Source organism: Mauremys reevesii, linkage group 15 (assembly GCF_016161935.1).
Source record: "Mauremys reevesii isolate NIE-2019 linkage group 15, ASM1616193v1, whole genome shotgun sequence".
NCBI lineage: Eukaryota > Metazoa > Chordata > Testudines > Geoemydidae > Mauremys > Mauremys reevesii.
This window is the reverse complement of record NC_052637.1, coordinates 45066051-45087308: the sequence shown is the minus strand read 5'-3', so window position 1 is coordinate 45087308 and position 21258 is coordinate 45066051. Positions and strand designations below refer to the sequence as shown.

The 21258-nt window shown below is 41.8% G+C and overlaps 1 protein-coding gene across 5 annotated transcripts in view; it reads left to right on the top strand.

Moving 5' to 3' along the window:
- CSNK1D (casein kinase 1 delta) overlaps positions 1 to 21027 on the top strand; it is a 50801-nt gene extending 29774 nt beyond the window's left edge. The window contains exons 8-10 of one of the 5 annotated variants that reach the window (XM_039501224.1): positions 350 to 396; positions 16952 to 17016; positions 18840 to 21027. In XM_039501224.1, the coding sequence (XP_039357158.1) occupies positions 350 to 396; positions 16952 to 16984 (80 nt within the window). In that variant the 3' untranslated portion in view covers positions 16985 to 17016; positions 18840 to 21027. The other 4 variants (XM_039501221.1, XM_039501223.1, XM_039501220.1 and 1 more) reach the window with 4 other exon arrangements.
- Positions 21028 to 21258: the final 231 nt, after the last annotated feature.

The window sequence follows — 21258 nt, the reverse complement described above, 5'->3', positions numbered from 1 at the left end:
ATCCCGTCTGACCTCCCGTCCTCACCGCGCGGGATCGACGTCCGCGGCTGCCCCGCCGACTCTGCTACCGCTGCTTGCTCCGGTGGAGTTCCGGAGTCGACGGGGAGCGCGTTCAGGATCGATATATCGCATCTAGGTGAGACACGATATATCGATCCCCGATAAATCAATCGCTACCCACCGATACGGTGGGTAGTCTGGATGTACCCTTAGGTGTTTGTCCGTTCCCTGGTGAAAGGTTGTTTTGTTTTTTTAAAAAAGGTCTTAAAAACTAACACCTCTTTAAATCCTGTTTAAAACTGTATTACAAGAAAGTTAAGTGATAAGGCTAATACAGTCTTTCTCACAGCTAACGCCTCTCCTCGGCCAGTGTCTGGAATGGAGCGAGAACGGAAAGTGAGTATGAGATTGCATCGTGGTGCCCCTGTCAATATCTCTTCATCTGATTTAACAGGCCACCAAGATACTTCTCGCATGTCAACTTCACAGGTACAGAATAAACACCTTTTTATGGGAAAGGGAGGGGTTTAATTTGAGAGTACTTATTTTGATCAGGCTGTTGTACTTTCCTATGTCAGTTTACCAGTTAATCAATGGAATTTCATACTGAAGAATATTCACTTCATTATTTTATAAAGGAGTTTAGAATATTTAGGTATGTAGTTCCTACCTTTTTGCTTTGTTGGAGGCACCACTCATAAGGCCTTTGTCTTACGATATCAATTCAATATATAACAAAGTACCATACTTATCTCTAAAGAACTGAACAAGGGCAATTTTTTGTTTAATCTCCATCTTTCTGTTTCTTTGTATGCCCAGTGGCAAGCCTTTTAATGCCAGGGCTGTATTAAAGAGACATTTGAGAAGATGTTCAGTATACAGTAGGAGCCCAAAGAGTTGTGTGTGCTATTTGGTGGAACATATGCTATATATTTGTTTCACTGAAGCAGTCCGAACAATGTCGCATTAGACATGATTACAAGTAGTATAATATTCAGGATCTTAAAATTATCTTAGCAATTTTAACTACAGAATTCAAAAGTCTTGCACAATCTAGAAAACATGGCTTGTGCATTTTATTTTATTTTTTTTTACTGCTGAGAGGATCTAATATTGTAGAAATATAGCAAATGCTGTGATTCTGAGGTGGAAATACGGTGATGTGGTATACTTAGTCAAGATAATTAAGTCTTGAACAACATTTTTTTTCTTCCATGTAATCTTTTACTTTTCTATTCCACTTCTACCTTGTTCCTTCTTTCACTATATCTTGCTTGTTTTGATAGCATGTTTAAGGGTTCTACCTAGCTATCGGGTACCTTTCATTTATAACTTTCCCAGTACTCGTAGTTCCCATTTAAAAGTGTAAAAGTAAAATTTTCTTAACTTTACTAGTCTCTTGGACATTTTGTAAACATTGGCTTATTTCTTCCCATCTGTGGATTTCTAGGAGAAACAAAACTGCTAATTGAGTATTTAATACTTATTTGACAAGCACATCATCACTGTCTTTAGTTAGGGTGACATAATTCTGTCAGTATTCAATTTGTATGCCTTCTGAAAAGTTCTCTGAGTTAATAGACTTTTTAACAAGGTTCGGAATTAACAGTAGCTTTTTAATTAGTGAAATTAATACGCTTTTTAAAATGTATAATGCCATTGTTTTTCCTACACACATAGTTAAAATTGTGCCTAAACTGCTTTACTGAGGGTATGGCTACACTTGCGAGTTGCAGCGCTGGTGGAGGCTTTCCAGCGCTGCAATTAGTAAGTGGCCACACCTGCAGGGCACTTCCAGCGCTGCAACTCCCTGGCTGCAGCGCTGGCCGTACACCTCACTCAGCATGGGGAATAAGGATTGCAGCGCTGGTGCTGCAGCGCTGGTCATCAAGTGTGGCCACACACCAGCGCTGTTATTGGCCTCCAGGGTATAAGGGTGTATCCCAGAATGCTTTTAACTAAATTACTCCCTTTGTTTTGTTATGCAGCCTCTCTTTGTTTTGTTGTGAACCTCCGGAGCTCCGGAGTTGCTACCGGAGCTGCTCTACCGGAGCTGCTTATCAGCTCCTGTTTGCTGTGATCAATCTGTGAACAATCAAATGAGATCCTCCTCCCTGCGTGATTCACAGGGGTTGAGTGTTTGCATTTTGCTTGACCAGCAGCGAGAAAAGGAGTCATTCACAGGGGTTGAGTGTTTGCTTTGCTTGAGAGAAATGGGGAGGGCAGAGGGGGGAAAGAGAGTATGTTGGATGCAGGCTGTTTGCAGTTAACAGTAAGGGGGTGGGAAAATTTTCTGATTTTGCACAGTGTCAGTTCCAAAAATCCACTCTCTCTTCTCTCTCCCCGGTCCCTGTCACACTGCCCCACACCCCCCTCATTTGAAAAGCACGTTGCTGCCACTTGAATGCTGGGATAGCTGCCCATAATTCATCACTCCCAACAGCGCTGCAAATGCTGCAAATGTGGCCACACTGCAGCACTGGTAGCTGTGAGTGTGGCCACACACCAGCGCTGGCCCTGCACAGCTGGACGACCAGCGCTGCAACTACCAGCGCTGCAGATTTGTAAGTGTAGCCATACCCTCTCTGTTTAAGTGCAACCTGTGTAGCATGGTAGTAGGCTATAGTGTAAATGGTCATACTGTGGTGGTGCTCACTATAGAATTGCCTTTAAATCAATACAGCATTCTTAGTGTATAGAGAAGATGAGAAATTCTAGACCCAACAGAACCTGTATCTTAAATTTTAGTATACACATGGCTTGTCTTAGGGTTCTCTAGAATACAAACTTATCTGGAGACTTCAGCGGTACATTTGCTTTGAAATATCAGTTATTGACAGTGTCCGTCTATTGTTCAGGTAGTTTAGTTAATATTAGGGCTATCAATTAATCACGATTAACTCAAAACAAATTAACTCTATTAAAATAATCTTGATCGCAATTGTAATCGTACTGTTAAACGATAATAGAATACCAATTGATTTCAGTTACAACACAGAATACAAAGTGTACAGTTCTCACTTTATTATTTTTATTACAGATATTTGTTACAAATATTTATTACAGATAAACAAAAGAAATATTTGCAGTTCACCCCGAACAGTGGAGTGGGCAAACTTTTTGGCCCAAGGGCCTCATCTGGGATTAGAAATTGTATGGCGGGCCATGGATGCTTACAAAATTGGGGTTGGAGTTCATGAGGGGATGAGGGCTCTGGTTGGGGGTGCGGGCTCCAGGGTGGGGCCAGAAATGAGGAGTTCAGGATTCAGGAGAGGGCTCTGGACTGGGGCAGTGGGCGGGGGGTGAGGGCTCTTGGGTGGGGCTGGGGATGAGGAGTTTGGGGTGTAGGAGGGTGCTCTGGGCTCGGATCGAGGGGTTCGGAGGGGGATCAGGACTGGGGCAGGGGCCTGGGGTGTGTGAATGGATGCAGGCTCCACCTGGAGGTTCAGGCTCTGGGGTGAGGCTGGGGATAAGGGGTTTGGGGTGCAGGAAGGTGCTCTGGGCTGGGATTGAGGGGTTCAGAGTGCAGGAGGGGGATCAGGGCTGGGGTAGAGGGTTGGGGTGCAGGGAGGTGCAGGCTCTGGGGTGGGGCTAGGGATGAAGGGTTTGGGGTGCAGGCTGCCCCAGGACTGAGCGGGGAGAGAAGACTCTCTCCAGCCGTCTCTCCCCGCAGAAGCTTGGGGCCCCGTGAGAGGCACCTCTCCCTGGCCGCGGCAGCTCTGGTGGTGCTGAGCTGGGCTGGGGGAGGGGTTCCTTTTCTCCTCAGCTCCAGTGAGGCGTGGCTGGGCTGGGGGAGGGGGTCCTCTCCCCCGCAGCTCGGATGGGGCTGGGCTGGGGGAGAGGTTCCCCTTCTCCTCAGCTCCAGTGAGGTGTGGCTGGGTGGGGGAGGGGGTCCTCCCCCCACCTGCACAGCCCTTGAGAGCCTGCTGCACAGCCATACAGCTTACAGGGAACTTAGAATGTCACCTGAAAGTGAGAACACGCATTCACATGGCACTCTTGTAACTGGCGTTGGAAGGTCATCGAGCAGAGCCCTTCATCAGTATGGAAGTGTGTCCTCTGGAATGGTGGCTGAAGCATGAAGGGGCATACGAATGCAACTCCAGCTACAAAAGTCCCATGCAAATGCCTGTTCTCACTTTCAGGTGATATTGTAAATAAGTGGGCAGCATTATCTCCCAAAAATGTAAATGTGTTTGTCTTAGTGATTGGCTGAACAAGAAGTAGGACTGAGTGGACTTGTAGGCTCTGAAGTTTTATATTGTTTTATTTTTGAGTGCAGTTGGGAAAAAAATAATTCAAAGTTGCACTTTGACATCAAAGAGATTGCACTATAGTATTTGTATGAGATGAATTGAAAAATATTATTTCTTTTTTTACAGTGCAAATATTTGTACTAAAATTAAGTGAGCACTGTATACTTCATATTGTGTGTTATAATTGAAATCAACATTTGGAAATGTAGAAAACATCCATAAATATTTAAATAATAGTATTCTGTTATTGTTTAACAGTGCAATTAAAACTGCAATTAATTGTGGTTTTTTTTAATGTTCTTTAACAGCCTTAGTTGATATACAGGAATATTGTTATCAGGGAAGTAAATTCAGCTGTCATGGTTGGCATTCCACTTTGTTTTCCTTGCAAATGTGTCAAATTTTGAGATGCTAAGTGCTAATCAACATTTTCCATTTTAAAAAATGAATTTAATGATCTGGGATTTTATAATAGAATTAATGCATTCAGAATTAATTGCAAATACGTTTATTTTGAAAGCTTTCTCCCTACCAAAATCTTGCAAAAATTGGACATTGCAAACAAAAAAAAAACCCAATGCAGAGAGCTCTCACTTTACTTGGCTTTAGAAATATACTAAACTAGCAGGGGAAACTATCCTCAATGTGGATTTTGGCAGTAGAGAGTGAAGGGGGGAGTCAAAGATTACAAATAATTGAAAGAGGGTTATAGATGCGGGAGTCAGTACTCTGCACATCATGCATCTCCCATTGAATGAGCCAGGATTATGCAAAACACAGTTTAATTCAGTCCACACTGTTCAAATTCTGTAGCAAAGGAGGCCGCATTCCTCTGGGCTTCAGCCACAGACAATACAGAGCTCTCTGCCTCTCTCACCATTGAACTTGCCCAGTAAATGGGGAAGTGGAAAACTTTCTATTTATGGGTGCATGTCATAAATATATAAAGTAATAGCTACCCTTAATACATTTTAGAAATAGTTAAGTTTATAAAATCTTTATTTGGACTGTTTTTTGTGTTCCTTCACTTGTAAAGCCAAACTCTCTTCATATCATTACTCCCGCAGATCTGAGTAAGAGGGAAATATATTTTTAAAGCCTCTTTTAAAATTACCTTAAATTCTTCACACACAGAAATTTTATGACTTTTAAAGTCTGATATTCCAGGACCCATCCAGGTTTAGAAACAAGTCCTGTTTATCTGTTTTGAAATCTGAGAATGGTCTCCATTTTTAGCTCTGAAGGGCAAGTTACTGAAATTTGAGTCCCAGATCACTGACCTGTCTCGTGGTCCCTTTAATTTAAAGCAGGGGAGGATTGGAGTTGTACAGTTGGGGAGAGGGAGGAGGTGCTTTTTCAGCAGATTGGGAGGACAGAAAGAAGCTATTTTGAGAAATCTTAAATCTGGATTTGTATAAATCCTAGCTGAGATAGTTAGAATAATGTAAGTGAGGTGGTTATATCTGGACATTAAATACAGCTTATCATATAGCTTTCCCTGCCCCATATGTGATGGTTTTATTATGTTCAGAGATTTGGCAAAGTATAGTTAATATTATTAAATCCCTTGGAAGTCTTCAGATGAAAAGATGATTGTCTTTTCTAGCCCAATAGGCATTATTTCAGTATTTACTCAGTGTTTAACTCTCAGATTTGATAGAATTTGAGATTGTCTTTGTAACAGTTGACATAAAAGCAAGTCATTAGTGGGCAAAAATTGCAGTAAGTGGTGTTTTATTCTTATTCCCTTTCATGTCTGAGTGTATCTTGTTTGTAATGAAGGAATAAAACTCCCAATGGTAAAGTTTCAGAGCGTTCTTAATCCTGGTGTGGTTAGTAATTCATTCTAGTTCTTTAGCGTGGCTGTAGTTATGGAATATTTGGCTCAAATTCGTGCATTGCATTTTTCTAAAGCATTTCTGTATTAAAGTACAAGGAGTATAGTAACATAATCCTGTTACATCTAGAGTTTTATAAATATGAGGCCCTATTCTTTCCAAATGGATCCATGTAGATATTGGGACTTGCCCGCCTGGATACATGAATCCCTTTGCAATTTTGGAGCCAAAGGGAGTATAGAAAAGAATAATCTATTTTCATACCATGGTAGCTAGCCAAGGATTTCAAACTTTGTTTAAAAGTCCTGTAGTTTCTCAGTCTATACACTTATTTACTTTAGTGCATAGTTTAAAACATTTCAGGTCTCCATTAAACTTCAAACATATTTAGCATTTATCGAATTTCACTGATCTCAGAGACTTCCAAAATGTTTCAAGTATTTCAGATTTGAATCACACTTTTGTAATGTAATATAGATAATACTATAAGAATAGTTAAGGAAAACGGTTAATATCAATTTTTAATTTAAATATATATCATATACAATATTTGAGAATGTGAATATCTTGAACCATCCAGATTTGTTGTCAGTTTCCTCATTGATAATTCCAGTCACAAGATGTTCTTCAAAGCATGTATTTAAGATTATCTTATATGATTAAGGAATCCTGCCGTTTAAATTGCTGATTGTTCCTCTTTTGACACTGAAAAATTGGATTCAGGTTGGTTGTGATAGCTCCAAAATAAAGCAGAAAGTGTTAAAGGTTCTCATTTGCATTGACACTACAGAAATAAGTTTCAGAATTTTTTATTTGAATAGTGAATCATCTCTTAGTTTAGGGAATTTTTGTTTTCTAACTGTTACAGTCCAACCAGACTAAAAGAGATATTTTCCACATTTAACTCCAAAGGTACTGAATCCTTTTTATATAAGATAAAATAAACTTGATTGGTATTTGGGATCTTTTTAATCAGGAAAATGTGCCATGTCTCACCTCAGTCAAGGGTTCTCCAGGAGAATGTTGCAGGTTACTTTTAGTTTTGTTTTAGCTGTAAGAGATGAAGATATCTGGAAAGATATAGGTAGTCTGTACACATCCCCATTCCTGGGATGCACCAATGGTACTGCCTGGACCAAAGTAACTTTCTAGTAGCAGTGCTTGTCAGAGTGCTCTCACACACGTGCTGCCTCTCTTCTCGCTGCTACACATATTTGGAGTGAATGGCTATAAAAGGGGGCTTGTCCCGCCAACCACCTCAGTTCTTTCCAACCCTGATAGCAGTCAAACCAGGAATCTGGCCATCTCCCCCAACCTGCATTTGATGGAACAGATCATTCCCAGTGCTGTCTTTAGTTTATTATGTAGCAATTTTAATTTCTTTCTTTTGGTGAGGATTTCACAGAGGCTCAGATCCCCCAGTTCCCAACTGTGGAACTGAAGACCACAAAGTTGGGGTTCAAGAGATATGCCTTTTGCCCTGCTATCTTTCTTATTTCAGATGCACATGTGAACTGTTTGGCCTTCTTGGAGGAAGGTAATTCACTATCTTAATCCTCTGTATGCAGCAGACTGACCACCAGGGCTAGCAAGAAGTTTCAAAATCAACTCCAAGCATTGCTACTGGAGGAAGCATTAGCAGCTAAACTTTCTGGCTCCAAGTCTAAGGGATCCACAAGTGTTGGAGACCCGATTCCCCTCTGACAAATGATGATGGGTCCAGAAAGCCCAACAGTTCTCTGGTGCAGGGGTCTATCTTCTTAACTGGAGCCAATCCTAAGGTGCCAGTCAGGGTGAATCCACTTCATTGGATCATACTGTGGAGAAATCCCTAGCCTCACAGGTGTCAGACTCTTATGAAAGAGCCAGAGTACGAGAGCATGCCATTAAGGATCTTGTTCCTTACAACAAAATCCAAAATTGTTCCATCAAGGTGGAAGCCAGAGGCAAATCAAATGGTGATTATAGAGGACCAAGGTTGTAATATAGAGCCATACCCTGCCCCTGATCCAGAGCCAACAGTTAGCTTGAAAATTAATCAGAAGCCTAATAAAACATATATTGCTTCCTTCAAATTGTAGATTATTGCAAGCTCCATGATTCAGTAGCCATCTTTTTGTTCTGTGTTTATTCACTAGTATTTCTAGTTCTTCCTGTTTATTCCCCATACCTCTTGAATTAGTATAAAGACATCTAAGATAATGATTTGATTTTTCCCTCTCTGTTCCCTCTTGTTTCTCCTTTATCCTTGCTATAATTGACCATGCTTCCCCTCCCCCCCCCCCTTCCAACCCTTTTCCCAGGTGTCCATGTTTGTGATTTACTTGTAGGCTTTTGTCTCCTGTCCCCATTAAAACTAGTTTAAAGCCCTTCTCACTAGGTTAGCCAGTCTCTCTCCAAAGACACTCTTCTCCTTCCTTGACAAATGGACCCCATCTCCACTCAGCTGTCCTTCCCGGAACAGTAACCTGTGGTCAAGGAAGCCAAACCCCTATGTATTGAGGAGTGTTAAAATATCCCTAAATCCTTAATGAAAAGCAACAGAGCACTCTCTGTGGCTTGCCTTAGACATACTCTCATATTAGAAATCTGTAGATCTGCCATTTGGCATCTAGATCAGATGCTCAGTTGATAAGACAGTACTGCAATCCTTACTTAACCAGGCATTCTCGTCCGACCATGCAGAGGGAGGAGCACTACTTGCCAAATTCCCAAGAGTGGGACTATACCAAAAAGATACTCTAAGAAGAAACAAAAGGTTATTACAGGGTTATTACAGATGACCTCTGCACATTCACACTCCCAGCCCACTTTCCCTTCTTGGTTGGAATGCTGGTTTCAACTACATCAATTTGGGCAAAATTATGGAAAAGCTGCTACAGGTTTCATAGAATCATAGAATCTCAGGGTTGGAAGGGACCTCAGGAGGTCATCTAGTACAACCCCCTGCTCAAAGCAGGACCAAACCCAACTAAATCATCCCAGCCAGGGCTTTGTCAAGCCTGACCTTAAAAACCTCTAAGGAAGGAGATTCCACCACCTCCCTAGGTAACCCATTCCAGTTCTTCACCACCCTTCTAGTGAAAAAGTTTTTCCTAATGTCCAACCTAAACCTCCCCCTCTGCAACTTGAGACCATTACTCCTTGTTCTGTCATCTTCTACCACTGAGAACAGTCTAGATCCATCCTCTTTGGAACCCCCTTTCAGGTAGTTGAAAGCAGCTATCAAATCCCCCCTCATTCTTCTCTTCTGCAGACTAAACAGTCCCAGTTCCCTCAGCCTCTCCTCATAAGTCATGTGCTCCAGCCCCCTAATCATTTTTGTTGCCCTCCGCTGGACTCTCTCCAATTTATCCACATCCTTCTTGTAGTGTGGGGCCCAAAACTGGACACAGTACTCCAAATGAGGCCTCACCAGTGCTGAGTAGAGGGGAATGATCACATCCCTTGATCTGCTGGAAATGCCCCTACTTATACAACCCAAAATGCCATTAGCCTTCTTGGCAACAAGGGCACACTGTTGACTCATATTCAGCTTTTCGTCCACAGTAACCCCAAGGTCCTTTTCTGCAGAATTGCTGCCCAGCCATTCGGTCCCTAGTCTGTAACAGTGCATGGGATTCTTCCGTCCTAAGTGCAGGACTCTGCACTTGTCCTTGTTGAACCTCATATTTCTTTTGGCCCAATCCTCTAGTTTGTCCAGGTCCCTCTGTATCCTATCCCTACCCTCCAGCATATCAACCACTCCTCCCAGTTTAGTGTCATCTGCAAACTTGCTAAGGGTGCAGTCCACACCATCCTCCAGATCGTTAATGAAGATATTGAATAAAACTGGCCCCAGCACCAACCCTTGGGGCACTCCAGTTGATACCGGCTGCCAACTAGACATGGAACCATTGATCACTACCCGTTGAGCCCGACCATCTAGCCAGTTTTCTATCCACCTTACCGTCCATTCATCCAGCCCATACTTCTTTAACTTGCTGGCAAGAATACTGTGGGAGACTGTATCAAAAGCTTTGCTAAAGTCCAGAAATAGCACATCCACTGCTTTCCCCTCATCCACAGAGCCGGTTATCTCATCATAGAAGGCAATTAGGTTAGTCAGGCATGACTTGCCCTTGGTGAATCCATGCTGATTGTTCTTGATCACTTTCCCCTCCTTTAAGTGGTTCAGGATTGATTCCTTGAGGACCTGTTCCATGATTTTTCCAGGGACTGAGGTGAGACTGACTGGCCTGTAGTTCCCTGGATCTTCCTTCTTCCCTTTTTTAAAGATGGGCACTACATTAGCTTTTTTCCAGTCGTCTGGGACCTCCCCCGATCGCCATGATTTTTCAGAGATAATGGCCAATGGCTCTGCAATCTCATCGGCCAACTCCTTTAGCACCCTCGGATGCAGCGCATCCGGCCCCATGGACTTGTGCTCGTCCAGCTTTCCTAAATAGTCCCGAACTACTACTTTCTCCACAGAGAGCTGGTCACCTCCTCCCCATACCGTGCTGCAGAGTGCAGCTGTCTGGGAGCTGACCTTGTCTGTGAAGACAGAGGCAAAAAAAGCATTGAGTACACTAGCTTTCTCCACATCCTCCGTCACTAGGTTCCCTCCGTCATTCAGCAAGGGGCACACACTTTCCTTGACTTTCTTCCTGTTGCTAACATACCTAAAGAAACCCTTCTTGTTACTCCTAACATCTCCGGCTAGCTGCAACTCCAAGTGTGATTTGGCCTTCCTAATTTCACACCTGCATGCCTGAGCAATACTTTTATACTCCTCCCTGGTTATTTGTCCAATCTTCCACTTCTTGTAAGCTGTTTTTTTGTGTTTAAGACGAGCAAGGATTTCACTGTTAAGCCAAGCTGGTCGCCTGCCATATTTACTTTTCTTCCTACACATCGGGATGGTTTGTTCCTGCAACCTCAATAAGGTTTCTTTAAAATACAGCCAGCTTTCCTCGACTCCTTTCCCCGTCATGTTATTCTCCCAGGGGATCCTGCCCATCAGTTCCCTGAGGGAGTCGAAGTCTGCTTTTCTGAAGTCCAGGGTCTCTGTTCTACTGCTCTCCTTTCTTCCTTGTGTCAGGATCCTGAACTCGACCATCTCATGGTCACTGCCTCCCAGGTTCCCATCCACTATTGCTTCCTCTACTATTTCTTCCCTGTTTGTGAGCAGCAGGTCAAGAAGAGCTTTTCCCCTAGTTGGTTCCTCCAGCACTTGCACCAGGAAATTGTCCCCTTCACTTTCCAGAAACTTCCTGGATTGTCTGTGCACCGCTGTATTGCTCTCCCAGCAGATATCAGGGTGATTAAAGTCACCCATGAGAACCAGGGCCTGTGATCTAGCAACTTCTGTTAGTTGCTGGAAGAAAGCCTCGTCCACCTCATCCCCCTGGTCCGGTGGTCTGTAGCAGACTCCCACCACGACATTACCCTTGTTGTTCATACTTCTAAATTTAATCCAGAGACTCTCAGGTTTTTCTGCAGTTTCATACCGGAGCTCTGAGCAGTCATACTGCTCTCTTACATACAACGCAACTCCCCCACCTTTTCTGCCCTGCCTGTCCTTCCTGAACAGTTTATATCCATCCATGACAGTACTCCAATCATGTGAGTCATCCCACCAAGTCTCTGTTATTCCAATTACATCATAATTCCCTGACTGTGCCAGGACTTCTAGTTCTCCCTGCTTGTTCCCCAGGCTTCTTGCATTTGTGTATAGGCACTTAAGATAACTCGCTGATTTTCCCGCTTTCTCGGTCTGAGACAGGAGTCCTCCCCTCTTGCAGTCTCCTGCTTGTGCTTCCTCCTGGTATCCCACTTCCCCACTTACCTCGGGGCTTTGGTCTCCTTCCCCCGGTGAACCTAGTTTAAAGCCCTCCTCACTAGGTTAGCCAGCCTGCTTGCAAAGATGCTCTTCCCTCTCTTCGTGAGGTGGAGCCCGTCTCTGCCTAGCAATCCTTCTTCTTGGAAGACCATCCCATGGTCAGAGAATCCAAACCCTTCTCTCCGACACCATCTGCGTAGCCATTCGTTGATTTCCACGATTCGACAGTCTCTACCCTGGCCTTTTCCTGCCACAGGGAGGATAGACGAGAACACCACTTGCGCCTCAAACTCCTTTATCCTTCTTCCCATTAATAAAGAATTGAAAGAAGGCAATATAATGCTAATCAACATGGTTTTATGGAAAATACGTCTTGTCAAGCAAATTTTATTTCATTCTTTGAGATTTTTGGATGATAAAAGTAACTGCATAGATGTAATAAAGTTTTGTAAGGCATTTGACTTGGTACTACATGACATTCTGATTAAATAACTAGCCCTATACAACAATAATGAAGCACATGTTAAATGGATTAAGACCTGGCTAACTGACAGATCTTCAAAAAGTAGCTGTCAGTGGGGAATCATTAAATAGAGGTGTTTCTAGTAGAGTTCTGCAAGGATCAGTTCTAGGCCCACTGCTATTCAGCATGTAAGTTAATGATCTGGAAGTAAATATAAAATCACTGATAATTTTCAAATGGCACCTGTCCAATAGTTAAGACCAAAGCAGATTGTGAAGAACTTCAAAAAGATCTCACAAAACGAAGTGATTGGGCAACAAAATGGCAAATGAAATTTAATGTAGATAAATGTAAAGTAATGCACATTGGAAAAAATAACCCCAACTATACATACAACATGATGGGGGCTAATTTAGCTACAACGAGTCAGGAAAAAGATCTTGGAGTCATCGTGGATAGTTCTCTGAAGATGTCCATGCAGTGGGCAGAGGCGGTCAAAAAAGCAAACAGGATGTTAGGAATCATTAAAAAGGGGATAGAGAATAAGACTGAGAATATATTATTGCCCTTATATAAATCCATGGTACGCCCACATCTCGAATACTGTGTACAGATGTGGCCTCCTCACCTCAAAAAAGATATTCTGGCACTAGAAAAGGTTCAGAAAAGGGCAACTAAAATGATTAGGGGTTTAGAGAGGGTCCCATAGGAGGAAAGATTAAAGAGGCTAGGACTCTTCAGCTTGGAAAAGAGAAGACTAAGGGGGGATATGATAGAGGTATATAAAATCATGAGTGATGTTGAGAAAGTGGATAAGGAAAAGTTATTTACTTATTCCCATAATACAAGAACTAGGGGTCACCAAATTAAATTAATAGGCAGCAGGTTTAAAACAAATAAAAGGAAGTTGTTCTTCACGCAGCGCACAGTCAACTTGTGGAACTCCTTACCTGAGGAGGTTGTGAAGGCTATGACTATAACAATGTTTAAAAGGGGACTGGATAAATTCATGGTGGCTAAGTCCATAAATGGCTATTAGCTAGGATGGGTAAGAATGGTGTCCCTAGCCTCTGTTCGTCAGAGGATGGAGATGGATGGCAGGAGAGAGATCACTTGATCATTGCCTGTTAGGTTCACTCCCTCTGGGGCACCTGGCATTGGCCACTGTTGGCAGACAGATACTGGGCTAGATGGACCTTTGGTCTGACCCAGTACGGCCGTTCTTATGTTCTTATGGGGTAGAGGCAGTGGTGAGCTGGAGCTGGTCCGCACTGGTTCGCAGGAACCGGTTGCTAAATTTAGAAGCCGGTTTAGAACCGGTTGTTAGGGTTACCATACAGCCAGCAGCTGCGGCTGCTGCTGGGAGACAAGACACCTCGGCTCTGTACAGCTGAAGAGCGGAGCGTCCTCTGCCGGAGCGCTACCTTCCCCCGGTTTGCCCCGCAGCCCCCCGAGCCTCGTCACCCCCAATTCCTCTCCCCCCTGAGCCTAGTCACCCCCGGATTCCTCCCCTCTGAGTCTTGTCTTACCTTGGGCTCCAGCAGACTGATTGAATCAGCTCCGGCAGGCTGAGAGCTGCAGTCTGATTTAATCAGCCTACCGTAGCTGATTCAATCAGTCTGCAGGAGCCCAAGGTAAGACGAGACTCGGAGGGGAGGAATCGGGGGGTTGACGAGGCCGGGGGGGGGGAAATCCGGGGGTGACAAGGCTCGGGGTGGAGAGGAATTGGGGGTGACGAGGCTCAGGAGGCTGCGGGGCAAACCGGGGGAAGGTAGCGCTCAGGCAAAGGACGCTCGGTTCTTCAGCTGCACAGAGCCGAGGTGTCTTGTCTCCCAGCAGCAGCCGCCGCTGAGGAATCAGACTGCAGCTCTGCAGCTGGCAGCCTGCCGGACCCCAAGGTAAAACAGGGAGGGGAGGAAGCAGAGGGTGACGAGGCTGGGGGGGGGGGGAGGGGAGGAGAGGGATGGGATGGGATCCTGAGGGGGCAGTGAGTTGCCTGGCTGTATACGCTAAATAATAGCTGTTGTTCCCTTAGCAAAATCCTCTCCTCTACGTTTCCTTTCTATTTTTGCCTCATTTTCTCCAGTCTATAGTTCTGTTTTTAAAGCCTATATTATCTATTCGTGTTAATCTGTGTCTCTGTTTCAGACAGGGTTAAATATGTAACTTGTTTTACATTGAAAAATAGCTGGAGAGATAATGGTAAGACTATATCACCCAGCATTCTAAAGAGGATCTGTCCGTTACACTTTGTGACTAGGAAAAACAAAACTTGTCTTTGAATTTTATTAACCAATGTAATTGCTTTTAACACATCAGGAAGAAAGGCAATGACTTTAAGACCTGTCTGTATAATAATGGAAATACTATAGTTTCTCATTGGCTAACTGTTAAAACATCATTTCTTTTGTTTACAGCCACTGGCAGTAGCTATATAATCCCTTACCCACAATGGTGTTCTGTAACATTTGCCATGGCTACTGTCTAAATTTTTGCCAAGCTTTTCATCATATCCACAGAACAGAGATTAAATTAATGTAACTGCTAGCTTCAATTCATACTAGTGCTTGTAAAAACTGCTTCTTCAAAGCACTTAGTTCAATTTTGCAATAAATATCAGAATCCAATAAAGACTATTAAATCTGACTTATTGGCTACCTACGTATTACATTTGGAGATGCAGTCAGCTATTATTCAACAGTGAGGTTCTGGGGGGGAGCTGTCAGGGGACAAGGAGCGGGGGGGTTGATGGATTGCAGGTTCTGAGGGGGGCAGTCAGAGGCAGGACGTGGGAGGGGTGTTGGATGGGGGAGACAGCTGTTTTGGGAGGCACAGCCTTCCCTACCTGGCCTCTGATACAATTTTGCAACCCCGATATGCGGGGGCCAGCTTTAGGAAGTGCGGGGCCCGATTTTAACAGTTTTGACAGGGCCCCGGCAGGGATGACTTAAAAAAAACAAAAAACACATGGGGCTTACTCACCGGGCGGCGCTCCAAGTCTTCGGTGGCACTTTGGCGGCGGGTCCTTCACTCGCTCGGGTCTTTGGCGGCACTGAAGGACCTGCCGCCGAAGTGCTGCTGAAGAACTGGTATGAATGAAGGACCTGGTAGGGAACCAGTTGTTAAGATTTTGGCAGCTCATCACTGGGTAGAGGTGTATATGGCATTGATGAGAGTGATACTGGAATACTTTGTCCCATTTCGGTGTTCACATTTCGAAAGGAGAGGATGCAGACAAAAGCCTCAAATGATTTGAGGGCTGGAAAAAATGCCTTACAGTGAGAGAGATGGAGCTCAGTCTGTTTAGCTTATCAAAAAGTTCAAGAGATGACTTGATCACTATGTATACAAGTTCCTTCATGGGGAGAAAATACTTGCTACGAAAGGACTCTTAAATCTATCAGAGAAACGCATGAGAAGAACCAGTGACTGGAAGTTAAAGCTAGACAAATTCAAATTAGAAATAAGGCACAATATTTTAACAGGGAGGATTATGAACTACTGGAACAAACTACAAAAGAATATGGTGGATTCTCCATCTCTTAATGTCTTGAAATCCAAGACTGGATTCCTTTCTGGAGGATATGCTCTAGTCAAGCACAAGTTAATGGGCTGCACAGAGGTAACTGGAAGAAATGGCCTGTGTGAAGCAGGATATTGTACTAGATGAACTAATGGTCTCTTCTGGCCTTAAAATGAATCTATGAACTTTGGCTCTGAGAAGGTGGTGGAAGTACCTGAGGCAGCCAGCATGCCATCCTACCTTTTATAGCTACACCCTTTGAGTGTTAAGAGTAGTGATGGAAGGATAGTGGGTGCATGAGCGCTCCCATGGGCACTGCTACTAAAATTTCCAGTCCAGACTGTACAATCAGGTACATCTCAGGCAAGTGAATGTGCAGAGGTTGTCTTGAACTCCAGTAACAGGTGAGTAACCTTTGTTTCTCTTCAGGGCTCAATTCTGTAAGACTGTTTCAATGGAACTTCTCATGTGCTTAAAGTTAAGCACGTGCGTAAGTGCTTTGCTGGATGCAGAATGCATAGCACCTTGCAGGATCTAGCTCTTGCACAACTCCTATTTATGTTAATAGTAGATTGAGAATTCTCTCTCTAGTTGAGAGGAAAAGGTTTAGAATACTTAGAGTAAAGGAATAATGGAATAAGTCTCTTTGACAAAGGAAAATGTTTTTAAATCAATGGCCAGCACTGGCAATTAACAATCTGTGTTATTCACTTTATTGGACTAAAATAGAGGCTGGAACAAAAATGCACTCCCAAAATACAGTTCACTTCCTAATGAGAGAACCTTTATTCATATGTTAATCTTTATAGGGATCATTTTCTACATAACTCCTCTAACTCTGAGATTTCATCTTTCTTTGAGGAAGAATGTTTTTGTTCCTTTTAAAATAGCTATTCGTACAAAAACAAGTCTTGTAGCAATCTGAAATTAAAGTCTTTGGAAAGTGTATGTAGGTTCAACTGCAAATTTAGGTTGGATTTTGTAGTCAACTTTATATATTTGGACAGTAGAACTGTTACAAATTGCTGTCTTTTCCCCCCACCTCAGAATAGCATTCCCTTCGAACATCATGGCAAGTAGCTGCTCGTCTCCTCGTTGGAAGGCAGCACTGGGTGAGTCCCTTCTTGTTAGACCCAAATCTTTTTGGATGGGGTGGGATTAAATCCTGTGGAAACATCGGATTTGGCTCTTCCTCTTCACATTAACTCTTACAATTGTACACTTTATCTCTGTGCCCTACACTCAGATGTCAGGTACTTGACATGGCATTAGGATTCCTTCTGACTGTAAAAGTAAACATCCTTCCAAGAGCTGAAGTATTTACTACTATTCTTCCTAAATTCTTTAGCAGAATTAATTAAAATTGGTGGTTTGGGAAGCTCCTATGGCTATTAAGGCATTGCTAATAAAATAAGCAGACCAGCAACTCTAAACCAAGTCTATCCTAGAACCACTAGTCACACCATAATTATGCTCACAATCTCAGACATCCATTCTAAACTAGTTTGATCTTTTAAAATTATGAAAACAGATTACTTGTTCTGAAGACTTGTCTTGGAGAACAAAATTAACTAATTCAAGTAAGGCTTTATCTTGGCATGAGTGGAACAAGTTATTAAAGTAGCCTTCATTTTTCTATGTTTTTACATTCTCTTCCATCCCTTATGAGCTGCCAGAGATTAAAAACATTTTCAGATGAACTTCTCTTTAGTGTAGCTGAAACATGAGCACCTTAAATATAGGCAGACTTGAACTTGGACACTCAAAATCCTTTGCCAGTGGATAGTGAAATAATTTCTGCCTTTGTGCGCAGTTTTCTAGTATTTAAGCCAATTGTATTTTAGCAATAGAAACATTTGTGGGTCAAAATCTGTACCTCACTGTTGAAGGATACTGACTCTTAAATTATTTTAGAAGCTGCTTCTTTGCTATATATTAAAAAGGCAATCCTATTTTTCTGTTCCTTGTTAAATTCTGTAGTTCTTTCTGCTGCTTTACTTTCTCTATAAAGCTCCAGCTTGCACTAATTCTACATCTGCAGTTGGTGTAGCATCCTTCTCTTCCTCTTTTTTATTTAATTTTCTCCATTTCTGTGTACTTGGCTCACTCCAGAAGCTGCTTCTTTCTTGAATTGTTGTTGTAATATTCAAAACTGTCTGCAAATGATAGTTTACTTTAGAGCCCCAGTCATTAGGCCTTACTCAAGCAAAGCGCCCACTGAAGTCAATGCAAATCTTGCATGAGTTACGACAGCAGGAAACCAGCCGGATCAAGATCTTGTCTGTTGTGCTTGACCTTTATGTGTGAAAAATGTGGTAGCTACTTAAGACTCTGCTTCTCTATCTTAGAGTGATATTGCTACTTTGACAGTTGTAACTTCTTAAATTAAATGTACTGATGTGTGATGCCTTTAACTTTCTGTGGGCAGTATGTTACTTAAGACAAGCTCAAGCTAAGTAAATAATATTGTGAAATGTGTTTAATATGGCATCACCAGTAAAAAGCCAAAGAGCTCTATTTTTTAAACATATTTTTAACTTTATGCTTCGATATGGGTTTCTTCAGCCTTGAATCACTATCAATTTTATTTTGAGAGCTCAGCAGTTTAATCTGGTTTTGTTCTTTTTTTGCGTGCATGTTTTTGCTGTGATTTATTTGTTCTTCAAACTCTGTTTTTGCTGAAGAGGTGCATTTTCTGTGTTAACCTTAATACAGAAGGAAAATGCAGATAATGTGATGTGGCTACAGGTAGGTATGAAATAACCTGTGTAGTCCATTGGATTATAGATTCTAGAAAGATCTTTTTTTTTTCTTTTAACAGGGTTTTTATGCCCAGATGTTTTGCAACAAGTGACTGAAACAATTTTGGTATCACCATCTATGTGCTACTTAAAATAACCTGTGCTGATGTTACCTTGTTCTTTGGCTCTGATAGATTCCTGCTCGTGTGACTACCAGTGTTCTCCAGTCTGCTGTGCACCGATGAAAATAATTTTGCCATAGAGGGCAGATAATGCATGGCTGATCGCCTATGTTACCAATGGCTTTATTAGCAAAAATACCCCAACCTAGAGCAGAAACATTACAACTGGAGCTCTCCATGCCACTTACAAAGAGATACTTGCAGGAACATGGACAGACTCCAACAGCTGCCATTAAAAGAGGCTCTTGCCAGAAACCCAATGACCTTAAGTGAACTCTGTAGTAACAGGGCTGGAAAAGGAAGAGATGGTTTACAGAGTTAACCGCCTGTTGTTGAATAGCCATTTCAGTTCTCCCTCCACAGGTGGCAGACTTTACCCCTTTTTATTATTCTACTGTAACTATAAGTCTTTTACCTGGTTGGTTTAAGAAAATTTTATATCATTTTGCTAAGATTATTGGCTTAATTCTGTGTAAAGAATTCTGTCTTGCTTTTGTCTGATTTAAAAATGTCAAATATGAACAATCCTGAATTAAAGACAATGACTTGAAATTTCTTGTAAAATTTAGCCTGGCAGGGAATATGTAAATTAATTAAAACCATTTGATTTTATTTAAACTGTTTACTTTTTTTTGTATGGTCCCATTTGGGATGTGGGGTGGGGAAGTTCTCCTGAAAGTTTTTTAATATGCATTAGTTTTATTACTTTGCTTCTTCCACATTTTAAATGGAACTCTCCATGCAACACAGAAACATTTTTGAATTTTTACTCTTCTCTAGTACAGTCAGAGAAAACAAAAGATACTGAAGATACAAAAGAATTGTCTGGGCTTTTTAGAGATGGTGATATTGATAGATAACTTATTCCTAAAGAATGTGAAGAATAAAGAGGGAGAAGGGCTCTGATATTTAAGAGGAATTTGTTGGAGTTTAGAGATGGTAAGCATGGCATGTGTTTCTCCTTCATTAGAGGAGGAGGATTGTGTATAAAACACTCTTCCTTGGTAAGATCTAGTTTTCTACATTGTGAGATTGGCTGGTTTGAAGACAGTTGCAAGTGGAACAAGAATTACTGCCATTGCAGACTGAATGAATTTGTGTACATTTGCTTCAGTATCCACATACATAAAAACAAGTAATTCTGGTCTGCTGTGTATTACCAAGACTCAAAAAGGAATTATAAACAAAATATTCCTGCTGTGAAATCCTGAGAACTGATTCTCAGGCGTGAATTACATTCGTAATATAATACAAGTTGTATATTTCTGGGATTGCTATTCTTTTTCTGGAGTTAAATAACTTGTTCATATGCCTAGAATGTCCAAAATAAAAAGTGCCCTTGGCAGAAGGGGAAGGATCTTTACATTGTTTCTAACTTAAAACATTTTCATAAAGTAATGCTAAATATTTTATCCTTGCAGGAACTAGAAAAGTAGAATTATTAGTCATACTCAAGCAAAGTTAATGTCAGTTTCCCTCTTGAAAATGAAAGTGCAATACATAAGTGTTATTAGAAAGATTCCATCCTATTTGGAAACATTGGCTAAAAACAAATCAATTAATGTTTTCCTTTTGCCTCAAACTTTGTTAGGATAGTTTTTATTGTTCCAGAGTTTTGCAAATTCCTTTTCTATCCAAAATCCACGGACTAAATCTGTCAGTCACTTTTCTTGAGATTTCAGAATGCTAACTAATTGCTTGTGCTTGCTCTAGATCTCATTGGGGGAAACCTGTGTTTTGGGGGAGTGCAATGGAAAGGTTTAAAAGTTTGGTCCGTGGATAATTTTGCATAACAGAATCCCTTACTCAGTTACTGTAGATTTCAGGACTTAAGGCATGTGCACTACCATTTGTACAGTTCTACATTTCACTGTACTTTTTTTGTAAATATGTGTGGTTAATGATGTAATGTTAGAGAGATGTAGAAAGGCCGACTTTTTTTCCTTCCTCTGTATCCAGAACCTTAAATTGCTGTACTGTACTTAAAAGCTGACTGATGCAAATTTCTAGAATTGTTCTTGGTTGTGGGCTGTTCTTGCCCTTTCACAATAGTTATATCCCATCACCTGCAAAAAATAGTTACAATGTCTGTATAAACGTGTGTATTGGTAACCAATATCTCGGAACACCTCATTTGTACGATCACTGTATTTGTGTACTTTACCAATTGTGTAAATAATAAATTCATAATGACTTCTAATTTTTTCTTGGTGAAATTTGTCTTTTTAATGGATTCTCAGCACATACACAGGCAAATTCCATGCTACTGAGGACATGCAAAAATCAAGGTAATACCAAAATGTTAGCAAGAAGATTGCAGTGTGTACTCCACATGGAGTACTCTGGCCTAAATTTAGACTAACCATACATTGGGGGAGAACACAAAAGGCCCTCACTCCTGTGCAGGTATTAGTCACAGTCACATTCAGTC